Genomic DNA, 26,855 nt, shown 5'->3' on the forward strand with positions numbered 1-26,855 from the left:
ATGTTTTACAATGATATGTGGGGTCCTCCTATCCTTCCTGAGTAAATCTAGGGAGTTTTTGTTTGGCTAACACCATCCTCCTACCTCCCTCTCTCCTATCAGGATGCCCCTTCCTGCCAAGATGCTCCCTACTACTAGGATGCCCCCTCCTGCCAGGATGCCCCCTTCTACCGAGATGCCCCTTCCTGTTGGGATGCTCCCTCCTGATAGACGAGATTCTTGGGTTCTTAGTCTAGTACTATCTCCTTCCCCTTGTGAATTGTCATGTCCCCACTCTAGCTCAGTCTAACAGAGACATGTGAGTCAGCTTATTATGGGGTCTTATAGGCTGACAGGGTTGGATAGAGACCCAGTATGGTTATTCAGTGTTGGGGACTTGGTTTTCTGGTGGGTATTGATCAGTTGGGTGACGTTCCTTGTTTTTAGGAGGCAGTTCCTACATTTATGGGGTTCATTCCTACTTTTTAGGAGGTATGATCATGCCGAGGGCTGGGTTTCCATGAGATGACCCTTTGGGTTCAGTTTCAGAGGGATAGGGCTTGTTTCCTAAATTTTAGGAGCATCCCTAGATTTTAGGGATGAGATTGCCAGTGGATCCTTGATTTCCGACTTCAGTCACAGACAGGTGACAGAATGATTTTATGGTTTGTGATGTCAGTTTGGCAGTTTATGGCTATTTGGGTTATATTTTTAATATTTACTAAGTTAGCGTTTAATATTTAAATAAGGCTAAGTTAATAGCCATTTTGGAGTAATAAGGGAATTTTGGCCTCATCTGGATGCGTATCCCATGTTATGATAGCTTGTTGGAAAGGTCTTGAAATTCTCTAAATCTTCCTCTTTGGTCTCAGGGCAATTCGGTGAGCGGATTTATTACTATGGTGGAAAAGGTCATTTTCTAGTGACATGGCACTTTAAAATAAGATTTAATTCATTTTTTAGCCAACGCCAATTGGGGGTCACTTTAGGGTTCGAATTGCTTTGCAAGGGGTTATAAGGAGATGGGCGCCATTTCTCATGATTATGCATATTTTTCAAACACTTCTTTTCAGATTTTCTCTGCTTGAGCGATTTGCATTCTGGGATGCAAACCCCAGGGTAATTGCTGGCTGGGACGTAACCCTCAGCAGCATTGGGTATTGGTTTGTCAGTAGTTTTAACAGTATTCAGGAGGAAGGTAGACGCCACTTCAGCTTGGGCCTACAGTTTGTTTTGTTGGGCATGTTCTTTGGCGTATGGGAGGTGAATTCTAGCAGCCGTACACTTCCATTTCTTGCAACCGTACTTTGTCATCAGCAGCATTGGGTATTGGTTTGTCAGTAGTTTTAACAGTATTCCTTGCAGCCGTACTTTGTCATTTGCAGCACTTGGATACATAGAAAAATCGGTTACTCAGCAGCAGAATCTTGCATCTTATCGGCCGTTTTCATCAGCCAGTTGTGGCGTCATTGTTAGAGGAAATGTACTGGATCTTTTATTTGGCTCTTTAATTCAGAGATCTGCTTGGTATGATTTGTATCAACTCTGACTTTACTGCATATTGTTATTTATTTTCAGACTCTTTTCTTGCCATTTGTTACTTCTCATTTCTATGTGGAATAATCATCAAAAACACAAAAACAAACAAACTCTTCTGCATTTCCGTCTAGTTCTACAAGAAAACATTAATAAATAGGAAAAAACAAAAATAAAATAAATCTACAGCAGATTTGCAGCAGAGATCCATCAGGGATCTTTCAGTGGTACCAGAGCTTACATCTTGCCAGCCTGTAGGGTTTGTGAGAAATTGTCACAACAGATTTTGGCATCTGGGTATTTAATAAAAGTTTTTGATAAATCATTTCAGCATCTGGGTAGTCACTAGTTGGTGGATTGAATACAAATCTATGCATCCTGGTGGAGAAATACACAGATTCTACGAGCGCAGGAGAAACTAGTGGCAAGCAAAGGCCGCCAAAGATGCACAGATACTAGCTATGGGTGAGGCACAGGGTGTTGCTGGTGACGGCATACCTACAGAGGCAGAAGAAAGAGACATGGTGGGGACCCTATTCACTACTCAGCCCAGGATCGCTCAAGCTCTAGACAGGTTACAGGATACCTTGGAGCGTTTGGAGATGGGTGGACATAGAGGCAGGCAAAGTAGATCAGTTTCAGTGGCTGGTAGTCAGTGCAGCCATCAGTCCCATTCTTTAGTTGGGAGCTCCCTTCATTCCAGTAGGAGGCATCGCCATCGTACACCTACTACGAATAGGCCATTGCTTCCCCAATTCATACCAGGTGAACGGCCAGCAGAGGCGGAACCACCAGAAGTGGGGTTTCAGGAGTCAACTTTGACGGCCACAGCTGAGTGGAGAGCTCTACCTCTTGAGGTTAGGGACGTCTTCCCTCTTCCCTAGTATTGTGCACAGCGTAGACATACAACAAGGTTCAGGGGAGATCGTGGTAATAGACTACCACAATAGCAGCAAAATTATGACCTCAATAGAGCTACTGGGAAGATTACATTGGCCTCATCTAATGGCTCAGGAGACACTAGTGCATGAGCTTGGGTCCACAAGCTGGACATATACCTTTCATTGAGGCCCATGCCTGAGCGTGAGGCTATTCAGTTTCCTGTGTTGCATTTAGAGGGGATTGCCTATGATTGGTGGCACCATGGATTGGTCACCCAGGATCACGCCTTAGTTCACTCCTATGCTGAGTTCACCGAGCGACTCATTGCACGATTTGACCGTAAGGATATAGAACTTTATTACAGGGAGTTGGCTCACCTTAAACAAATTGGTCATGCAGAAGCCTATATTAATGAGTTCCAGCATATTGCAGTTATGGTACCGGATATGCCCCAAAAACGTAGTATGATGTTGTTCATTGAGGGTTTGCAGGATAGACTAAAAGGATTGGTACGTGCTTTCCAACCAGCTACTCTTAAGGAGGCTATTGATGTGACATTGAGATTGGATACTGTTCCCACTTCTTATCAAGCAGATAAGAAACCATTTAGAGATTCACGGCCTGCACAGAAGGCCAATACGACACAGAACAAAGGAGGGAACTCATCTAAAACTCCTTGGATGAATCAAGAGACGAGGAATGAATTGAGGAGGAAAAAGTTGTGTTTTTCCTGCAAAGAACCATGGGAACCAGGACACCGTTGCATGGGTAAAGGAAAGGTTCATTTGATTGAGGTGACTTCTGAGTTAGGAGATGAGGAGGTTCCTGATACTGATATTGAGGATAATACAGAGGATGTTGAGCATTTTCCGACATAGTTGGAGTTGGACACCGCTGAGCCTGTGTCATCAGCTAAAGTAGCTATGGCTACCCTCTCCAGTTATCCTAAGTTTCATGCCTTCCGGTTGAAAGATACACTTAAGGGTAAGCGGATCACCAGTTTGGTAGACACAGGTGCTACGCATAACTTTATTGATCAAAAATTAGTTGAGAGGCCTGGCTTACAGTACGAGGAGTTTGGTAGTTTTGGAGTGAAGGTGGCTGATGGTGCCATTTTGGGTTGTACCAAGCAGATTCCACAGCTTAGTATTCAGATGGGAGATTATACTTTGATTGATGACTTCTATGTGCTTCCCATAGAAGATTATGATGTGGTTTTGGGCATGCAGTGGTTACAGGGTATTGGGCGTTACATTATTGATCACCAACGTATGTAGTTAGAGTTTCTTTCTGGCGGGCAGAAGGTGATTTTGAGGGCAGCGTTAGATGGTGGACCCAGGGAGGTGACTTCTCGCAGGATGGAGACCATCCTTAGGCATAATGATGTGCTTTGGGCTACACATTGTTTGGTTAAATCCAAAAGACCCATATCTCAGGATGGCCGTGTATTTCATGTGGACATTCAGTCAGTGATGGATCGTCACAGTAGAGTGTTTGGTGATATACCTCCTGGAGTGCCACCAGATAGAGGGTTTGAGCATGGTATAGAGTTGGAGGATGGAGCGAAGCCAGTGATTACTACCCCATACCGTCATCCTAGAGCCTATAAGGATGAAATTGAGAAGACTATTCATGAGCTATTGGACATGGGTTTCATTCAACCTAGTTCCAACCCCTTTGTTTCTTCTATAGTGCTTGTTAAGAAGAAGGATGGGACTCTACGAATGTGTGAGATTATGGAGGGATTGATAGTGGATGACAGATATAGTGTGGTAGATGATATTATCTACTATAAAGACAGGGTTTACCTTGTTCCGGGTTCTCAGTTGAAGGAACAAATTTTGCATGCTCACCATGATATTCCTACAGCCGGACACCCAAGATATGGTAAGACTTACAGGGCAGTACGTGAGAGATTCTCTTGGGAGGGTCTCAAAGATGATGTTTTACACCATGTCCGTGAGTATATGACTTGTCAGCAGAACAAGTCGGAGCATACCTACCCAGCGGGATTATTGCAGCCCTTGCCTATACTGGAACAGAAGTGGATAGGGATCTCCATGGATTTCATTACAGGTCTTCCTCGGGTTCAGGGGAAAGATTGCATCTATGTTGTTGTGGATAGGCTAACGAAGTATGCCCACTTCTTTCCCATTGTATTAGATTTTACAGCATCGCAGGTGGCTGAGTTGTTCTTTAGGGAGGTGTTTAAGCTTCATGGTCTTCCCAAGACCATTGTGAGTGATAGGGACAGCAGATTCATGAGTTCCTTCTGGCAGGAACTTTTTACACTAGCTGGTACTTTGTTAACACCTAGTACTAGTTACCACCCTCAAATAGATGGGCAGACAGAAATAGTTAACAAATGGGTTGAGGGATATTTGCGTAACTATGTGTCAGGGCAGCAAAAAGCATGGGTGCGTTGGCTGCATTTGGGCGAGTATTGTTATAATACTACGCATCATATGTCCATTGGCATGACGCCTTTCAAAGCTCTCTATGGATATGAGGCATTATCTTTCACTAATTTGGCATTTGGTGATAGTAGAGTTCCCTTGGCTCAGGATTGGTTACAAGAGAACCAGGATGTCATGAGATCTCTTAGGGAGAATTTGCAGCAGGCCCAAAATCAGCAAAAGATGTACGCTGAAAGGCACAGGATTGAGAGGGCATTTGAGGTGGATGATATGGTCTTTCTGCGTTTACAACCATATCGGCAGAGCACCCTAAAAAAGGGGGGAGCTGAGAAGCTCAAACCAGGTTTTTATGGTCCATACAGGATACTCAGGCGAGTGGGAGAGGTTGCATATGAGGTTGAGTTACCACATGGCAGCAAAGTTCATAATGTATTTTATGTATCTTGCCTGAAAAAGGCCCTTGGACAGCATATTATAGTTTCACCCGAATTACCTCCTATGGATGAGGAAGGTAAATTGATTTTGGTCCCTGATGAGATTCTTGAGGTGAGGGAACGGCGGCTGAGAAGCCGGGTGATTTGAGAGCATTTGGTTTGATGGAGAGATCTTCCCATAGAGGATGCCACCTGGGAGGGTGAGAGCATTTTATAGCATCCTGCATTAGAGTTGCTTGTGGGCAAGCATCTCTGAGAGGGGAGGACTGTCATGTCCCCACTCTAGCTTAGTCTAACAGAGACATGTGAGTCAGCTTATTATGGGGTCTTGTAGGCTGACAGGGTTGGATAGAGACCCAGTATGGTTATTCAGTGTTGGGGACTTGGTTTTTTGGTGGGTATTGATCAGTTGGGTGACGTTCCTTGTTTTTAGGAGGCAGTTCCTACATTTATGGGGTTCATTCCTACTTTTTAGGAGGTATGATCATGCCGAGGGCTGGGATTCCATGAGATGACCCTTTGGGTTCAGTTTCAGAGGGATAGGGCTTGTTTCCTAAATTTTAAGAGCATCCCTAGATTTTAGGGATGAGATTGCCAGTGGATCTTTGATTTCCGACTTCAGTCACAGACAGGTGACAGAATGATTTTATGGTTTGTGATGTCAGTTTGGCAATTTATGGCTATTTGGGTTATATTTTTAATATTTCCTAAGTTAGCGTTTAATATTTAAATAAGGCTAGGTTAATAGCCATTTTGGAGTAATAAGGGAATTTTGGCCTCATCTGGATGCGTATCCCATGTTATGATAGCTCGTTGGAAAGGTCTTGAAATTCTCTAAATCTTCCTCTTTGGTCTCAGGGCAATTTGGTGAGCGGATTTATTACTATGGTGGAAAAGGTCATTTTCTAGTGACATGGTCACTTTAAAATAAGATTTAATTCATTTTTTAGCCAATGCCAATTGGGGGTCACTTTAGGGTTCGAATTGCTTTGCAAGGGGTTATAAGGAGATGGGCACCATTTCTCATGATTATGCATATTTTTCAAACACTTCTTTTCAGATTTTCTTTGCTTGAGCGATTTGCATTCTGGGATGCAAACCCCAAGGTAATTGCTGGCTGGGACGTAACCCTCAGCAGCATTGGGTATTGGTTTGTCAGTAGTTTCAACAGTATTCAGGAGGAAGGTAGACGCCACTTCAGCTTGGGCCTACAGTTTGTTTTGTTGGGCATGTTCTTTGGCGTATGGGAGGTGAATTCTAGCAGCCGTACACTGCCATTTCTTGCAGCTGTACTTGCAGCCGTACTTTGTCATTTGCAGCACTTGGATACATAGAAAAATTGGTTATTCAGCAGCAGAATCTTGCATCTTATCAGCTGTTTTCATCAGCCAATTGTGGCGTCATTGTTAGAGGAAATGTACTGGATCTTTTATTTGGCTCTTTAATTCAAAGATCTGCCTGGTATGATTTGTATCAACTCTGACTTTACTGCATATTGTTATTTATTTTCAGACTCTTTTCTTGCCATTTGTTACTTCTCATTTCTATGTGGAATAATTATCAAAAACACAAAAACAAACAAACTCTTCTGCATTTCCGACTAGTTCTACAAGAAACCATTAATAAACAGGAAAAAACAAAAATAAAATAAATCTACAGCAGATTTGCAGCAGAGATCCATCAAGGATCTTTCATGATTCCCCTTTCGTGTGGCTATGCTGTCGATATCCTCTTCATGCAGGTGCTTTAGGATTTTACCACCCTTCCTTCGTGATGCTTCTGAGATAGCCAAGTTGGCTATACCTTCTATGGTGTTTTCAATCAACCTTTCTTTGATCTGATTTGTACTTTGGGGATGGTTCACCAGTCTCCTTAAGTTGTGAAGTCTTCCCTGTTGTTGGTGGAGATGCAGAGTTTGTAGGGTAGTTTCCTCCTCGATTTCTTCCTCTGGTACTCACTTGGAATATTTATTTAGAAGTAGGGGCATGAATTGTTTTAGTGTCTGGCTATCTTGCTTGGATTGTCACACTCCTCTAGTTACCATGTCCTTTTAGCAAACTGTTGGAGTACTTGTTGTCTTCTTTGTTCTCTTTCACTTTTGGCTCTTTCTTCCTCCACGCCTATGAAATTTCCTTTTAATAGTCGAGGTATTTGTCCAAGTAGGTCGTACACCACTGGTGGTACCGAAAGCTCATACTGTACCATGCTCTTTGGAACCGCTCTCTTAGGCTTCCGTTTGCATGTACTGGTCGGCTGAAACTTTTGAGGCCACCACCAGATTTCGTGTCACTTGATCTTTTCTTTTTATTTCCTTCTCTTCTCCGTCACTGTTTATTACTTATATACGTGGTAGGAAGGGTCTTCCCATTACTTCATCCATCCTAGTCGATGACCTCCAGGTTTGGACTTAGGCAACAACACCAAAATGTAGAATGGTTATAAATACACAATATAAAAACAATATAGCATGAGTTCAACTGTACCAGCATAACATTCATCACTAGTGCCAAAATACTAGAATGGGAAGGAATTGTTATTACTTTATTGATAGCAGAAACATCAGTACATCATCCATATTACAAAGTTCTTATATAATGGTTGGTTGGTTGGGAAAACCAACGGACACATGCCCTCGCTTCATAACTACCCAAACCAACATGGCTTAACTACATCTAATTACAACATTACTTTATTACATACTAGAGTGACAAAGTAGACACAAACTCTGACTACACAACAGTTGTGAGTATGGATGGAGTCTTAGTTGAATAGCTACTTGTGCTTAATTACTCCATGAAACCTCAACCATGAAATATTGAAATTGTTCCATAGAGGTAGCAGGGAGTTTCATTGATAGATTGGGAGAAGAAGAATATTCATCAAACACATTCTCCAAGCTCTCAAAATGACCTCTTGAAGCGAAGGCAAGAGAAACTAAAGAAATGGGCATCGCAGATGTGTCCACTAGAGGATCCACTATAGGAACATGCGCTATGGAAAAAGGGTCCACATCTATATCTAGTGGAGGCATAGGAGCCTCACCAGATTCTAGAGAAGACTTTGGTATTGTAGATTCCACAGGTGTGTCTACAGTACAAGGTACCTCAAGAACAAACTCTTGATGGTATTCATCTTTATAGACCATGATTTGGATTCTCTTAGGCTTTATTGTGACAAGTGTCTCGTGTGCTTTAACTATGGCTTTTCCCCCTTTGATACTGGGCTTTGAGTATGGCCTTTCCCTAAACATCATAAACAATAATAAGATAACAATGATAGTGGATTGTGCGCCAAGTGTTTGACAAAATGTAATGTCCCCAATTTTGGCAGCTCTGTGTGATTGATTAAGTTAGTTCATCATAGCGATCCTCATGAGCTGACAAGGTGATTTGAGGGCATTAGTGTTGGATTTTCAATTTTTAATAAGTTGAATTTGGGCAGTTTGAATTTGCGCAATTGCCATATTTGGGAGTGCAGATGGTGATGCTGGCAATCAGTCATCACTTGCAGCAGATGGGGCTATTTATTGCTTGAGCTCATATTTATTAAAAGTTTACTTTATTATAATGACACTTCATTATTACTAAATGTTATAAAGTGATGTTGTGTTGGAGAAGCTTTGTATGTGAAGTTACATTTTGGAAACAAAAGATCATTTGGAGATTATAAATATGAGCTCATTGTGAAGGAAAAGGCTTCTGATTATCTGAATGTCTATTTGCTTTTGTTGTCTGGGTAAGATTTTCTGAAGTTGTTGATTTATGTGCCCTTGTTGTAGTATAAGGGGTTGTAGCTGATTGTGCTTTCCACAGCTGAGGTATTGTGGTTAAGTTTGAGAATTGTTCTTGTTGAATTATCTTTCATGTCTGCATTCTCTGTTGCTTTGGAAGAAGGATTGAGTGCTGAGGGTTTGAGTTTGGAAATTCTGGAATTACTTCTGAGTTTGGGCATTCCAAAGTATAAAAAATTGAATGAATGTTCCCTACTGTGATTTCTTGTGCCTGGGAAGAATTGTTTGTGGCTATTGATATTTGTAATGTCCCCTTTTTAGCATTCATAGCATGATGTTGTCGTTAGCCTATTTCCCCACGGTCCCGTAGGCTAACCAGGACATTAAAGGGGCTTAGAGGCCATTTGGCCTAGATAGTTTCAGTTGCAGGTCTTTCTGAGGGGTTTTGAGGCAACTTTGGGCATACTTACTATTTATAGTAAGTCATCTTGGACATGGGCGGACATCCAGTGGCAACGGTATGTCGATGGTAATTGTTTAAAATCGACAAAAAGATTTGTTTATCATTGATAAGATTTGTTATGCATTGATAAAGCTATTTTATAAAGTTAAATTTAAATATTTAACTTTATTAATGCATAGACTATAGTTTGTGGGAAATATTTAAATTAAAAGAGTCCCCTTTATTTTATAACACATTGGAGACATAAGTTACATAAAGGGAGTTATGTTTTATCCCACATTGAGAAAACGAAGGATGGAGCTCTTGTGAGAACACTATAAAAGAAATGGAAGAGCTTCTTTAAGCATGCTTGGAAGTATCAAAGAAATTGGGAAATTTTCTGGAGATTATGTCTCAATAGTTTGAAGGACTAAATCCCTTCAAGCTGGAAATCTTGACGCCATTGAAAGATATGGTCTTGAGATTTAACATGGTAGCAGTTCGAAAAAGTAGATACGAAAAAGCAGTTCGAAAAAGTGGAATCGAAAAAGCAGGCTGAAAAAGGAGTCCGTAAAAGCAGTCCGAAAAAGCGGAATCGAAAAAGCAGGCTTAAAAAGCAGTTCGTAAAAGCAGTTCAAAAAGCAGATCCGAAAAAGCAGTTCAAAAAAGCAAATCGGAAAAGCAAAGCAGAAGGGGCAGCATTGAAAGAAATTATTACAGCCATCTACAACCAGGTTCCCTTGTTAGTATTGTTTTTTAGGGTATTATAAGTTTCAGCTGTAAGTGTGCATTATACTAGCATTATCATTTTGTAATCCATGTAAATGTCAAAAGTCTTGGCCATATTTCATGAGCATTGTATTAGAAATTTCATTGCAAATTAAGAAGAGCAATTCAATATCATTATTTATCAGCTAGTTAGTTTGCATACCAACTGTTTGTAAAAATGCCAGTTGGCTGTAGGTGTTCATTTCTCATGCTTAGATCATATATATGCACTGAATATTGTCAAAATTAGTAGCACACTCATGTTAGGCCATTGTGTAGTCCCATTGGAGTCTTCTAGCACAAGATTCTCATTGACACAAATTGAAAAAGAGTCATTTAAAGCCAGCTGAAATACTATATTAGTCATACGTCCCTTGCATGTGAATTGTTTGATGAAATTCCTTTAGCTTTCATCAGCATTTTTTTGAGAGTAGATTTGAGGAGGGTTATTACAGTGGTATCAGAGCTTGCTTGCAAAGTGTTTGACGAAATGTCAAACAACTGAAGTATAAAGTTTTTTGGTGTTTGAAGAAGTTATAACCTATTGGGGTTATTACAATATCTCACACTTGCAAATTGATTGAAGAAATTACTGTTCTTTGAAGGAGGCTTCCGTTTCATTCCAAGGTAGCAATTTGACTTTACCTTAAACTATGACTTAATTTAGAGGCTTGTGTACATTGTTTCATGATCTGCATACACAAATGCTGGGTTGCGTCTATACTGGGAGGCCTATGCAATTTCCTTAGCAACCTGCGATCCCAATTTGGCATCTAAATTAAGCCAGTAGCCTATACATATGCACTGTGATCATCAGTAGGGGACCAGCTACATGAAATAGTGCCCAGCGATTATAGAAAAAACATGTAGGATCAGTAATTAAGGAGCTGCATTGGGTATTTGGAGGTCTGTGTTCAGGATTTAGGGAGCTGCGATTTAATTATAGAAGCCTACATCCAAGTGGAAGAGTTTGCTTTGTGCATTTAAAGATTGCTGTGATTCGCAGGTGACTTGTGATGCCGAGAACAGTTGGCCAGTAGTCAAGCTCAGAATTGAATACAAAATCACAGGTTCATTCTTAAATAAAATTCAGAATTGAATACAAAACTTTGCAATTTATTTCAAAGTAATTCTTGGCATTGCTTGTATTTCCTTTTATATATCTATATTTGTTTCAACACATATATATTGAAAAAATCCTAAATTTGCAAAGTGCAAGAAGCAAAACTTGTGAATGATCAAAGTATGATTACAAAGTGTTTGACAAAATGCCACATTGTTGATTAGTAAAGGAAATTTATGCTTGTTTAAGTTATAAAGGGGTTATTATACAAAATGTCAAACATACAAACTCAAGGAAAATAAATCAGTATTGGCTGGGGTTCTTAAAACTTTGTTTTTGATGGGTAAGAGGCCAAAGCCAAGATTAATTATTATGTGTTGTGATTAATTATTATTATTTATTAGGCTAGAGTAGACTTGAACCCAAGACCTAGATAAGAGGCTCACAATTTACCATCGTGGTGTTGGCTCTTTCTTAGGGTTCTTACAACTTTTGATAAAATATTAATGTGCTATCTTCAGCAATTCTTGGCCTTTTGCTTATTTTTCATCCTATTCAAGATCCTTATTTCTTTCTATTTTTAGCAGTGGGTGTATTTTCAACCGTCCCCATCCTGGAAATGTCTTGGAGACTTGGGGACACCTAGGGGACTTTGACTTTGACTTCTAGAACAAATGAGACTTTGACTCTCAAAGTAACACAAATTTGGCATATGAATGTGTCGATTCTTATATTATAAGGTTCTATTATGTATAAGTACATGCTTTATTCATGTTTTCATATAAATATTTAAAATATTTAAAATTTCTCTATAAATTTTAATTTTCCCTATTGTTATATAGCTGTCCCCATTTGCCGTCCCCCCTCATCCCCAAAATCAGCAAAAAAATTGCTGTCCCGGAAACCCTTCCCGTTGTCCCCTGCTGTCCCCATCCCAAATACTCAGGGGAACATAGGTTTTTAGTCAAAGACATATAGCTTCTGAAAGGTTTACATGTTTTACTTTGTGTGTCTTTCCAAATTTCATCAATACATACAAGCTTCCTTGATTGAGTGTTATGATGAACATTTATTGCACATTATTATATATCATGATTGAAATTTGACAATATGAATTTTTAGAGTACATGACGCTCAGTTTGTCACTTACCATGTTATATTGTTCTGATTTCCCATAGAAACTATTTCTATTCACATTTTATTGGCAATATATAGCAATACAAAATCATTTGTTGTTTCATAATAGTGAAGTTGTGGTTTGTACTTATAAAATTCACATTGCAAGTTATTTTTCCAAGGATGTACCACCCCAACATGCCTATTTAATGTATTTTTTAACTAAGACTCCTGGATAATACTTTTGATTTTTTGTGGAAGGAACTTGTTTCTAAATGGGCTGAGGCATCTTAAGATAGGAGAGTTTTGGTGGCAAAGATTAAAAAAAGCATCTCCTACACTAGAAGATGACAATGATGGAATGATAACAAATTGTAAGAGAATCTAACTTCATCTGTAATTTCTTTCCATAATTATTAGAGTCTTAAAACTTCAGGGTAGTGTGTTCAGTAGGGACCAACTTTATTACAGCTAATAATGATATTTAATGGAACCAACAGTTCGTATGTGTTTGTCAAGCATGGAGATCTATACAAGGAACAAGCTCCACAATGCTTACAACACATAATGCTGGTCTTTTGTCGTTGAGTAAATAAGACATTATATTTCAAGAAATTTTTAAAAAGATTAATATCATTCAACATTGGACACAGAAATAAGTCAACTCTTAGGCATACAAAGTTGCATGCAAAACATAATTAGCGTGGTTATCTTTTTTTTAAGACTTATTTATTGAAGACCTGAAGTATATATTATGATTTTATGATGAAATATTAGTAGTAAATGTTATGACTTAACTTTCAAAAACTTTTAATTGATTTTGATGGTAATCATTAGATTTATATTTATTTTTCTAACATTCATATCATCTTATTCATCTGTTTTGAACTTTTGATGGAATAGGATAGGACATTCATAAATAATTGTCCTCTTTTTATGCTATGTACTTGTTTCCTGATGTTTACCTAACATATCAATCTTTTCTATTATAAAGAATAATTTGGCCTCTGAATGGTTTTAGATTGGAACCCGACATAGCAGCTCAAATTGGTATAAGTCAGTTTATGTAGTAGAGGGACAAAAGATGTAAACACAAAGCATTCAAAGGTTTGTCTGCTTCTGGAGAAAGAATCACCAATATCCATTTACATCAGCCAAATCACAAGTAGTAGATATAAATTTTACACGGCAATTATTGTTGGAACTCAAGGTCAGGTTGCAGGATATCAAATGGTAGCTGTGCAGAGGCGTAATGTCTCTGTTTATGATTTTCTCTAATTTGCAATTTATTTTTGTAATAACAAAAAGTTATATTAATACTCAGAAAATACTAATTACAAGTATCAAATTACAAAACCAAATTTAAACTAGTGAAATACTAATTATGATTTTAATTTTTTATTTGATTCATTGAATCTGAAATTAATGTCCTATAAACTACTTTGTGATTCTTGGTAATTAAAATAAAATATAGAAAATTAACTAAATACTAACCTAAAATTTAATTCAAATTGCCTTTAATAAGATAAGCTGCAAGCAACTGATAATTAATACCAATCAAAGTGTGCCAGTTAGCTGTATTAACCCCTATTCTTCTCAACTCTCTAAATTCTGATTTTTTCCTGAATGTGTTCTTTAGGTGGTTTGTTTTGGTTTTCAACAATATATAAAGTCTTTTGCCAAATAATGAACAATATAAAATGCTTACACAAATTAAAACAAGGACTCTGAAATTATAGCAGCAACTCACAAATGTGATCTATAAATGAATTTCTTGTGCATTACAATGTTAATTTGTTCCAATCAGATTCTAGAGTGAAAAATACATAAAAACATACCCATTTAGTATAATACTGACATATACATTAAAACCTGGGTTGATATCAGCAGGTCAATGGTCTGACCAGAAGCTGAAACTCGTGCAATGTCTTTGTTCTCCATCTCCAAACCCTCATGATGCTTTATTACACCCTTATTGCCCGATGTATGAAGAAATGAGCCCAAATAATGAAGCGCTGTGCCTAGAGAGAACATGCCCAGGCTGAAAAACACACATGGCTCTAACTCTTCTGCTATGACCTGATTATATCTTCCAATAAGATATAAATGGCATCCACAAAGTGAACAAGGATTATCGTCTTGAAATTATCTGAAGCCCTAGCAATTATTTCTTTGGTCTGCTCAAACCCTTGGAAGAAACTTCCTGCTTCTTCATCTATTTAACTTGAACTGGGCCTTTGTATGAAACCCACAGTCAAGCAAGGATTCAGCTGATCTTTCACAGCCTCAAGGTTGCATAAACACTGAAGAGATTTTGCCCTCCAATGTTAAAGATGGCTGAAACCCTTGTTGTCAATGCACAATTCCTAAGAACACCAAATAGAAGTAACAATAATCATCAACTATAATTAGGTTGATTTTCTGTTGATGTGTGTTTTATACTTCTCCCAATTAGGTCGATCCCTTTGTGCTTTTAAATTTCATTTAAAATCCATTTTAGGGTTGCATAACTTTATAATAATTCTCCAATAAGGGCACCCAAAATCAAGGCCACAATAAATGCTTTTTAATATCATTGAAATATATATTATGTTCTCACATTGACTTTGTAAATTGCTTTAAATATTCGGTCAAATAAATCATATTCAATTAATGCACTTATAAGTTAAATTGAGGGTCATGGCCCCATTGTCTATAAAGTGACTTTATAACTTGATTATTTTTCTTTAATGATTAATTATTAATAAAGTCACCTTTATTTATTAATTAAATAACATCACTTGCACGGATATCAATATATTAGTAAGTCAACTTAAAAATAGGATGACAGCTACATAGACCATGCTTGGCAAAAATAGTAACCTGCAAATAGGACTTACTACAAATAGTTAGTCCTTGAATAAATGATAAACCCAATGGTGCCAAGGACCAACACTACAAACATAGCCCGTTCAAGTGCCCTGCTAAAATTAGTAATCTCAACTTTTTCTGAAAGTCATTTATTGTAAATAGTAAGTGTGCCAAATTGAACCAAACAAAGAGCAATCTTGAACACTTCTGACCTCATGTTGGTTAACAAGTTGGGGTCTCTTAGTTTCCGACTCTTATGCCCTTAAATCTAGACTACTTATCAATAGTTGTGTGAATTGGAAACAGTTCCTCTCTAAATTTCTGAAAAGATACGACTTCTTTTGTCGTATATGAAAGCTATGCTTTCAACTAATTTCTAAAAAGGGGTATGCTTTTAACCAAAATGCAGGAAAAATGCTAATAAAATTATCCATCAATATGGTGTAATTGCATATCAGAAATTGAAATAACTTCAACCACAAATCACATGCATTCAATTTCCAACTAATCTTCACACAAAAACGAAAATATAACTTGGACTCTAAACTCTAAATGTAAATCTTTCAACCGACACCACAAATGAAAGTTACATTAAACAAAGAAACATAATAAAGAATGCCTCGAGTTATCATGTGAAGAAACAAAGTTCTGCCTCAACAAGATTTCTATCTACTGAAATTCATTCTTACATAGTAACCAAAGAAAAGGAAAACTTCATTTTTAACTTTACTAAACAAAAACAACCCAAAATTTGTGTCTCACTCAATTGTCAAAGCATTGGGGATAATTTTGATGACACTACAAACCATTTGTTTTGCCATTCATTCCAATTTATATATTCTTTACATCTTCCATCAAGAAAACTATTTAAGATCCACTTGTAATTGATGTCTCTTTGAGAATAATTTAAATTGAAGTCTTTAAAAACATATAACATCAAAAGCATGAAAAAGACTAAAAATAGAAATCATCTAATAACCATTAGGATGCTTCTTGTTGGGTTGATGTTTTGCAACTATGGGAAACTATACCTTGACTAAAAATAGAAATCATCTAACTATACCTTGACAAATGATTTCTTTGTCATAGATTCGGTTGATACAAATATCATATTGGACATCCAGTTGATGGAGACCCTTGACCAATACACCCAAAGTTTCAAGAGGATGGACTTTTCATTCGAGATGGATGGCAAGAAGGTACTACTAAGATGAATGTCAAATAAAGGATCAAAGGAAGTCACAATCAAGAAGATGGAGGCCATTTTAAACATGATATGATCCCATATGCTGCAAGTAAAAGCATGACACTCAACACTTTACCCCATTCCTTAGATAATTTGCAGGCCCATCTATTGGTCAAGTACTCCAAGAACACATTTGCATGTCAATTGATGGATGGCTATATATGTAATGTCCCCATCTTCTTAGCATCTCAGTGGAGTTCTTAGCCTTTACATTCTTTGAAGGCTAAGTGGAGAAATAAGGAGAAATTGATTAAATGAATTTCTTATAAAGTCATTAAATAAATTAAAATTAAAAGGTGACTTTATATTTAATTAATTTAATTTTCTAGAGAGTGCATTTTCTAGAAGTACAACTAATTATTGCCTTGGAAAGGGGGAATCTTCTAGAGAGTGCAATTAAATAATATTTTATTTTCTTCTAGAAAGGTGAGGGAAAAGATTAAATAGAGGCAAAAGCTTCATTGCTAGGCATTTGATTATTGTCAATTGCATTTGATATAAACTTGAGAGAAGAAGCTAAGGGTTTCTGATTTCAATTAGCCATTGAGGAGCATCAATTCTTCAGTGTTGCAACCATTTGAGGTGGTGAAATACCCATTGAATTTGGCATTTAGGAGAGCTTCATTTTGGAGTTCTATTTGTGCTAAATTGGAGAATACATTTATTGTTGGCTACTATAGTGCCGTGAATAGTACCGCACTATAGTACTTAGCGTGATTATGATTCCATCCGTGGGCATCACTATTATCAGGTCCCTCTTGCAGCTATTAGTAGTTAGCATTGTAATCTTAGGCATATAATTTTGTTGTTGTAAGCTTTAATTCAAAATCAGATTTGGCATTGCTGTATTCATTATTGTAAGCCCATTCGTCTTAGCAAATTCATAGTAACATTGTACATGGGAATGAATTCAAATAAGGAGATATATGTTGCATACCATTTGTTTGATGAAATGTTCATATAATAGCATATATGATCAGCATAATAGTTGTATGCCAATTGTTTGTTAAAATGTCAATTCGTTGTAGGTATGCATTCCATATCTAGTGTCCATGTATATGCATTGAAAATACCAAAAAGAACTGCACTTGCACATTAGTTCATTGTAAGAGGTATTGTACTATCATTTGCGAACATTCTAAATTTCTTCGCATCATTCAAACTATATTAAACAATTTGAAACACAAAAAAATTAGAAAAGAGTAAAGCAACATACAAGTGTTTGACAATATTCCTTGAGCTAAAATCAGTCAGTTTGGGCAAGGGATATTACAATATACATGATGAAAGATACCAATTTATTGATCATAACATTTACTACGATGATAAATATCTACTTGGTACCTGACTCAAAATTGAAGAAGCTGATTACAGAAGGTTTCCAAGAATTAGATTTGCATTTGCTTGAGGACAAGCAAATTTTTGGATGGAGGGACTGCAATGTTCCCGTCTTAAAATAAATATTTAATCAAATCTTTGTCAATGGGCCGATTGATTTAGTATATCTTGGACCCAGTTTTATTTAATTGTTTCCGTAGGTAGGTGTAGCCGTCGGCTATCTTTGTAAACCCTCAGAAAGTTAATCTAGATGGCTAATTAAGTACGACATGTAGGTAGTAGTTGGGATGTGATTTGGATTATTTCTTTATATGAAAAATTCCCGTTGGAGTTCTGTATTGTGCACCCTTTCGAAAGAGAAAGATCTTCCCTTCTTGGCTTTCTCCGATTTCGGTGGGATTCAACCTCACCCTATTCCGTCAGTGTATTACTTTGTTTTGGTTCTGGCACATCTAGAGCGCCATCTTGGTCTAATAATATGTATATTCTATGTTCAATGATGATTTCCATACATTAATCTTCCGGGGCATTTCTCTATTCATGAATTTTTGGCATGTCTTATTTATGCTATTTGGAACACATACTATCTCCTTGATCTTGACTAGTGAGTAGTTGTATCTCCTATGCACATCACAACTGATACCTATACGACATTCAATTTCCACAGTACATTCGGTCTTCACTCCAACTTGCTACCATATGGCTAGTCTACTATACGACCAGTGTATCGTATGGCCAACCTATCCTCACCCCACACATTGTATGACTAGTATACCGTATGGCCAATTTGGATCCCACCTCGACAAACCATACAGTCACTCTCCTTGATCTTGACTAGTGAGTAGCCGTATCTCTTGCGCACATGACAACTAGTACCCATACGGCATTCAATTTCTACAGTACATTCGGTCTTCACTCCAACTTGCTACCATACAGCTAGTCTACTGTATGACCAATATATTGTACGACCAGTTTGTCCTCACCCTGCACCCCGCACATTGTACGGCTAGTATACCATATGACCAGTTTGGATCCCACCTCGACAAACCGTATGGTCACTCTCCTACTTAAAACACCGTACGGACCCTAACATTGAACAAACACTTACACTAGTGCATTGTACGGTCACTTGGATTGGATGCTAGCAGCGTCATCCAAATTCATACATTGAGAGTCCAACTGCAGGAGGTGAAACTAACAACGGAACCTTACTATATTGTTATTGGATGCTAGTGTTATGATGAACAAAAGAATGATGGACAAAAAATAAGGTGAAGTCATTGCTATGTCAGTATCATAGCATTAGGGCAGTAATAAGAGCACACTACATTATGTTATATTCTTCACATAGTGGCAAGGGTAATGAAGGAGATTACGTGTTCTAAGGATTGCCATGATAGTCAAAGATATATGGATGGAGATTAAGATGTAGTCACAGTAACATTATCAACAGAGGTATTAACACATCTTCAAAGAAGGCACAACTTTTTACAGCAGACAGTGAGCTCTCATTCTTATCTTAGGTCAAAAAATTATGCTACAGCTATCATAAGAAAAGGTTATCAAATCAATTATCATTCATAATACCGCTTTTATCATACTGAGGATGATATAAGTACAAGAACAGGTGTATGGATAAATGCTTTAAAAAACAGTGTCATAAATACCAAGGTGTGATATTTTCTCCAAAGATGTAAAATGATGCAATAAAGACCTACATGAACCATACAATCATACATGATTTTCTGCAAATAATCATTACATTGACTGATCAAAGGAGTTGTCAAAGTAAGGATGAGGTAGAAGCGCTAAAGTCAGTTAAAATGATCTACTAATAATACTGGTGGTCATGTCAAACAATAAGTACAGTCAGGTTATTCATCGTGCCAAAAACTAGTTTAACAGGACTGCTATAGCAACACTTAACACAACAAAGTGGGGAGAATACATGCTGTTGGGAATATCTTTTCAAGAGTAAACATTAAGATTTTCTTGGGATTTTCAAGTGGTTATGGATTTTACGCAATATAGGTGCACAAGAAGCATACATGTGTTTGAAAAAGATCAAGAGTCTTAATTTCTGAGTATGGTTAACATGTCCCTACATGTCTATAGAGGGCAGCTGTTATCAAAATATTCAAGGAAAAGAGAAGCACATTTGGAGGTAATGTTCCCTAAAGCTGAGAGGCATCTTCAACATTTCACATGAGTAATGAATTACTTCAGAATGAATACGGTTAGAAAGTTTCCAAAGGGATAAAAAATAAAATCAGAGTGAGCAATGTTTTCAGATCTCTCCTTAAGGGTTAGCAGCTAGACTTTCTGATATTGACTGCATTCATATAATAGAGAAAGTGAAAGTGATGGCTAGCTAGTATACTATATCCTAATTAAAAAGTTGGTGACTTGGGAATTTCATGATGGAGAGGCATGACAAACAACAATTTACGGATTACCATAGAAATAGAGTTCTGATTCTCTCTCTCTCTTTACTGTCAAAATATCATTTGGAAACCCCAAGTAAACCCTCCATCATGGTGGCTTCAGCAGTATATACATACAGATATACAAGCACAACAATTATGGAATTCTGGAATTAAAAGAAATGAGGAAGTAATGTGATCTTCCTACAAGAAACTCCTGAGTTTTGACAGAAAATTACAGAGTTCCATAATATTTTCAAATATCCAGTAACACTCGCTTTTTTTTTGCAGAATGTTGTGAAGAGAAGGTTTGAATGGAGCAGAAGTGGTAGTTCAGGTTCAAATTCCCCAGCGAAGAGCTTCCTTCCATGGCAACCAGGGAATGAGGTGACTTGCAACCACGAAAGAATCTTATGGAAGCTTCTATTTTAATGTTGAGTTGGTGAAGCTTCTTGAGTGTATTTTTTTTTGTGAAACAAGTGGTTTTTGGAGATTATAAATATGGGCTCATTGTGAAAGGAAAGGCATCTGATTATCTATTTTCTTTTATTGTTTTGGTGAAGGCTTTCTGAGTTTTGAATTTGTTTTCCATCCTCCTTTCTAAGGTATAAGGGTTTGGGCCCGAGGAAGCATTTAATCTACAGCTGAGGTATTGTAGATTAATTTTTAAATTATTGTTCAAGGATGGAATTTTGAGTCTCTTTTTCTGATTATTATTGTTGCTAAGAGACAGATTTGGGTGATAGTGTTTTGGCAAATAATCTTTGACTAGGTGGATTTGGAGTAATTGAGGTTTGAATTGCAGTGAGTTGAATTCTTAGAATCGTTAGTATGGAAATTATGGGACTTTTCCCTACTGTATCTCCTATTATTGGGAGACCTTGACTGTGTAGAGATTCAATTGCTTCACAGCTGCAATTTGGGGAAGTCTTCTTGGGTGTTGGGACACCAAGGTAATTTTGTTCTTGGTTAATGCTGCATCTCTATCTTAGTGACTTAATTGCTCTATCTTAGTGACTTAATTGCTTACAGGATAAACAACATTATTAGGAGGCTGTGAACATTAAATAATCTGCATCCTGGGTGGACATATATTTGGAATTGGGTGCTGGGTTGATTAGTTCTTTGGTATCGATCTGCAGCAGATTTGAGTGGAGTTTTGCCTGTACTTATGTGTATGCATAATTGTAAACCTGGGCATCTAATAAAGGGAAGTCAAAATTCTTTCCAAGGAAATGGATTTTCCCTATTGTGCTGGTTGAATTTTGATGCCATCTACAGGAGTTTGTTCCCTGAATTTTAAATGCCATCATTCCATGGTCATTTGGGTGTGTTGCTTGACTTGCTCTTTAACATCTAATCTAACCGCCTGGGGTTTTGGTATTTACAGTTTGACTGCAGATTTGGATTGCGAAAACTGCAGGTTCCTCATTATAATTTGAAATTGATTATTGTATTAGCATTCCAAGTTATCATTAGCTATCATTGTTAATTGAAAACAACAAACTTTTACTGAGCATAGAAAGTGAATGGTAAATTGTTCTTGGTTCATCATTTGCAGAATCATAGCTTATCTAGCAGATTTGTAGTGGAAATACTTAAACCATAGATTAATTCAGTCTAGAGGAATTTGCATATATATATATATATATATATATATTCAGTAGTACTAGCGGATATTGGAGTATGTGTTAAGAAAGTAACCTGTATAATACTACAGGTCTGTTAGTACAGGCCTTACCTTCTTGTATGCATAATATATGTCCAAAGATTGGCAAATAATACTTTTATATATTCCATATAGGTGCCGGCGATCCTCATATTGGTGTTATTGTTTTGAGTTTACCTAAACTAATGCTTAGTTGTGTTTATTCTTAACATAATACTGGAAATCGCCAATTTAGGGTTAATGCTGTTTTATTGCCTAAAATAAGGGTCATGTCCCTTGAGGGACATACCCTCTAGATTGGATATATATGGGGTTGAGAATGTAGTTTGGAGAACACACACAATACAAGCAGTTTGATCTACAAGCATTCTCCTTCCCATGGATACATAGCAAAGTTGCTCAATCACACAAGTTCGAACTTAGAGGCCTGGACCTGCACTAAGCACATAAGAATATCTGCCTCTCAAATCTGAATATACATATTGCTGGAAAGATATTCTCAGCAACTCTGAGTCTGATTTAAGGCTCACGAATTTGTAGATCTGTACATGGTATCAGAGCTAAGTTACCAGATCTAGGGCTCTGCAAATTTTTCAATAATCAAAACTTTTATATATTCAGTAGTTGTCTTCCATTTCCAATGGCATATACAATCAGGCCTGAGGACAGATTCGATGGGAAGGAACACTTTGAAGCATGGAAATTCAGAATCTTGATGATTCTTGAAGAAAACAATGTTAAACAATTTGTTGATGGAGCATCCAAATAGCCACCAGTTGAACCTCACAAATCCATATGGACCAATGGAAATAGAAAAGCCATTCAAATCATCTTGGATGGAGTTAAGAATGATATCGTACCTATGCTTACAAAACACCAAACTACCTACGATATGATGAATGCATTACAGAATGCATTTGAAATAAACAATGCAACCAAGGTCCTTGCATTAAAAAGACAACTGAATCATATCCAAATAAAGAAAGGAGGAAAACCAAAAGTAGAAGATGAAGAACTTCATGTTCTCAATGCAAACTCCTATAAAGGCAACAAAAAGCACTTCAAGAAGAAAGGGGGAAATCAAAAGAATGGAAAGCCTAAGGCAGATCTATCTAAAATAAAGTGTTTCAAATGTGAAAAATTTGGACACTATAGATCTAATTGTTCGGAAAACTGCAAACAACAGGCAAATTGTACAAATGTCATTAGAGAAGAAGAGACATGATCCAGAGAATCGTGTTTTGTATTCATCTCTATCAAATGAAATCTCAAATAAGGCATGGGTAATAGATAGTGGATCTTCCAGACATATAACGGGATACAAAGAAACTCTAGATTCCTTATCGAAGAAAGTAAACGGTGAAGTTGCTATTGGTGATAACTCTGCACACTTAGTTGAAGGAATTGGAAGTTGTACTTTGAAACTAAAATAAGGAAATACTCTTCTTCTTAAAGGTGTACTCTATGTACCAGGGATTAAAAGAAACCTAATCTCAATAACAACACTTGAAGATGTTGGACACAATGTTGCATTCGTGGATGGCAAAGTATTAACTTGGGCTAAGAACTCTTCCATCAAGAAAGCTAAATTAATTGGTCAAAGAAAGGGATATTTGTATGAATTGAAAACAGAATCCAGTCGATCCATTCAAGCCCTAGTTCACGAAGCTAAAGATTCAAATGAAATATGGCACAGAAGATTAGGGCACCTAAACTTTAAAGCTTTATCAACTATGAAAAAGATGGTTACCGGGTTACCAAAATTAAATAAAGATCACCCTAGTATTTGCAAAGGGTGTGCCCTGGGTAAAAGTACTAGAAGTCCTTTTCATGATAGTACTAGCAAAAAAAATAATGTACTAGAAATAATTCATTCATATTTATGTGGACCTATGTCCGTTCCCTCCCTTGGAGGATTCTGGTATTATGTCTTGTTCATAGATGACTTCTCTAGGAAAACGTGGATTTATTTCTTAAAATGCAAAGAATTAGAAGAAATCCTACAAAGATTTAAAGAATTCAAAGCATTAACTGAAAATTTTTTAGGACATAAAATTAAAACCCTTAGAATAGATAATGGAGGAGAATATACCTTAGACTTGTTTAAAAAGTTTTGTAAAGAATCAGGGATCAAGAGGGAGTACATTGTTCCTTACAACCCAGAACAAAAACGTGGTAGCTGAAAGAAAGAACAGGACAATTATAGAAGCTGCTAGGGCCATGATTTTTGACCAAAATCTAGAATACTATCTTTGGGCAGAAGCCTCTTGTACTGCTGTATACATTCAAAATAGAAGCCCTCACTTCTATCTTAAAGATAAGACTCCTGAAGAAGTATTTACTAAAATAAAACCCAATATATGTCACCTCAGAATTTTTGGATGTCCTGTGTACATTCATGTTCCAAAAGAAAAGAGAACCAAATTAGAACCAGCTGGGAAGAAAGGTATCCTTGTAGGGTATAGTGAAACTTCTAAAGCATATAGAATTTTCATACCTGGATAGAAAACTATTGAACTTAGTAGAGATATAATCTTTGAGGAAGATCTTGCATTCAAAAGAGCCTTAAGTTCCAATGAACCTTCTCCTTTATAAAATTCTGAAAGAATTAGTGAATCTGAATCCTAGAGGGAGAACCTAGAAGAGGTCGAAAATGAAAATATGAACCTTTAGGAAAATTCAAAGAAAAGACCACTTTGGGCCATAAAACTAGTTGAAGCAGCTCAAGATTTTGCTGCACCTTCAGGATCAGACAATAGATATACTCACCAAACTTCTATCTAGAGTAAAGATAGAACATTTCAGAAAGAGACTTGGTATGGTTGAGTTGTAATTCATTTGTACTCTTTTGATTATTAATAAAATAATAAATTTTATTTTATCAAGCTATTGACTGTTATGGGCTCCACCATGTGTAATCATTATTTAAAAGGTGACGATCTTTGAAATAATGAATACTTGTGCAAAAGGCATAATGAGAGGTGACGATCTCTTAGATAATGTACTAAACATTAGATTTTACTGTAAGATCCAGATGAATTTTAGATCGTCTTGTGACATTGACATTGCTATGTTCATGGGTCACAAATTGGATAAAGGAAGAATTTTAGAAATTCTCCAGGATTATCCTGTATTCTGGTAGATCTTAAATTCAGGATCTCGTCGAGATTTAGAAATACTAGTTTCTATGAGTCACAACATGTTTCTTATCACTAGTAGCAGTGATTTGTCATATCGCAGGTTTAGTAATATGACTTTGTATCATGTGTGCTATGATACTACATACTAAGAAGAGACAGACAGATATAGAGTATTAATTCTTGCTTAACATCTGTATTGATGTTGCTAGATATGATATCTCTCTGTAGGATTATCAAGTTAAGAGGGAGTGTTAAGAAAGTAACCTGTATAATACTACAGGTCTATTAGTATAGGTCATACCTTCTTGTATGCATAATATATGTCCAAAGATTGGCAAATAATACTTTTATAAATTCCCTATAGGTGCCGGCAATTCTCATATTGGTGTTATTGTTTTGAGTTTAACTAAACTAATACTTAGTTGTGTTTATTCTTAACATAATACTGGAAATCGTCGATTTAGGGTTAATGCTATTTTATTGCCTAAACTAAGGGTCATGTCCCTTGAGGGACATACCCTCTAGATTGGATATATATAGGGTTGAGAATGTAGTTTGGAGAACACACACAATACAAGCAGTCTGATCTACAAGCATTCTCCTTCCCACAGATACATAGTAAAGTTGTTCAATCACACAAGTTCGAACTTAGAGGCCTGGACCTGTAGTAAGCACATAAGAATATTTGCCTCTCAAATCTGAATATACATATTGCTGAAAAGATCATTCTCAGCAACTCTGAGTCTGATTTAAGGCTCACGAATTTGTAGATTTGTATAGTATGCTTGCCAAGTGTTTGACAAATTGCCAAACTCTTGGATTTGCTTAGAATTGGAGTTGTTAAAGTTATAATTTAGTTAGGGTTATTAAAGACTATTGGGATGCAAACACATGGTTTATTTTTCCTTCCAACTCCAATGTTTTATGAGCGAAATCAGACTCTCCAAGGTGAAATGCATGAAGCAAATGCATATTCAAAGTGAGTTTATAGTGAAAATCGCACTCTTGGAGGGCCTTTACATGTAACATTTTGGCTGGAAAATGTGTTTTACATGCAAATCAGACTCTTGACATATAAATGCACATTTCATTTTATGCTTTTTCATTTGCCTAAGTCAAACATATCTCTTTAAGAGAAAAATCATACTCCCCAAGTGCGATGACATGTTTTATTTTTAGCCTTCAAGTGTAAATCGCACTAGAGATGTCATTGCATGTTTTATTTTTGCCTTTTAATTCAAATCGCACTCTTCGAGGGTGATTGTATGTTTTAAAATAGGCTTTTTGAAATAACATGCATTTGGGTGTTCAAGGTAAAGCTCACTCTCTAGATGAATTTGCATGTTTCATGTTATAAGAAAAGACATGTTGTTAAGTTGCATCACTTAAGTGATCTACTTAGCACATGTTAAATTGATTATTGAGCAAATATCACTTAAAGGGGTCAAATAACATATTTACACTATATATTTTACATATAAAAAGCAAATATGTTCAAAAATTAACATTTCACTTAAATATTTTAAATTAAAACATTATAGTAAATCTCAACATCAAAATAGACTATAAAGTAATAAAGTGACTTAAGTGAAATATTAAAAGGTAACTCAACATCAAAATATAACATGAAGTCTACTGTAATGACTTAAGTGATAAATTTAAGTCATAAAGTAACTAAAAAACATATTAAGTTATATTTTTCAAAACGTGCAACTCAACATAGAATATAACATCCATTTTTCAAATATGCTGTTGAGTTTGGAGAGTCCACTTTTTGGACACTTAAATGTTCTTATCTTTTAACTAACAAGTCTGATTAAGC

At 36.7% G+C, this 26,855-nt stretch overlaps 1 protein-coding gene across 4 annotated transcripts in view; it reads left to right on the forward strand.

The window, feature by feature from the left end:
- The window catches only part of LOC149571036 (serine/threonine-protein kinase 12-like), a 352,869-nt gene that overhangs the window by 182,502 nt on the left and 143,512 nt on the right, over nucleotides 1-26,855 (forward strand). For all 4 annotated transcript variants that reach the window (XM_089808374.1, XM_089808379.1, XM_089808382.1 and 1 more), the window contains exon 9: nucleotides 12,629-12,741. In XM_089808374.1, the coding sequence (XP_089664500.1) occupies nucleotides 12,629-12,741 (113 nt within the window). The remainder of the gene's footprint in view (nucleotides 1-12,628; nucleotides 12,742-26,855) is intronic.

This window comes from Cupressus sempervirens, chromosome 2 (genome assembly GCF_028749045.1).
Source record: "Cupressus sempervirens isolate cs-2001-9-10 chromosome 2, ASM2874904v1, whole genome shotgun sequence".
In the NCBI taxonomy this organism is placed as follows: Eukaryota; Viridiplantae; Streptophyta; class Pinopsida; order Cupressales; family Cupressaceae; genus Cupressus; species Cupressus sempervirens.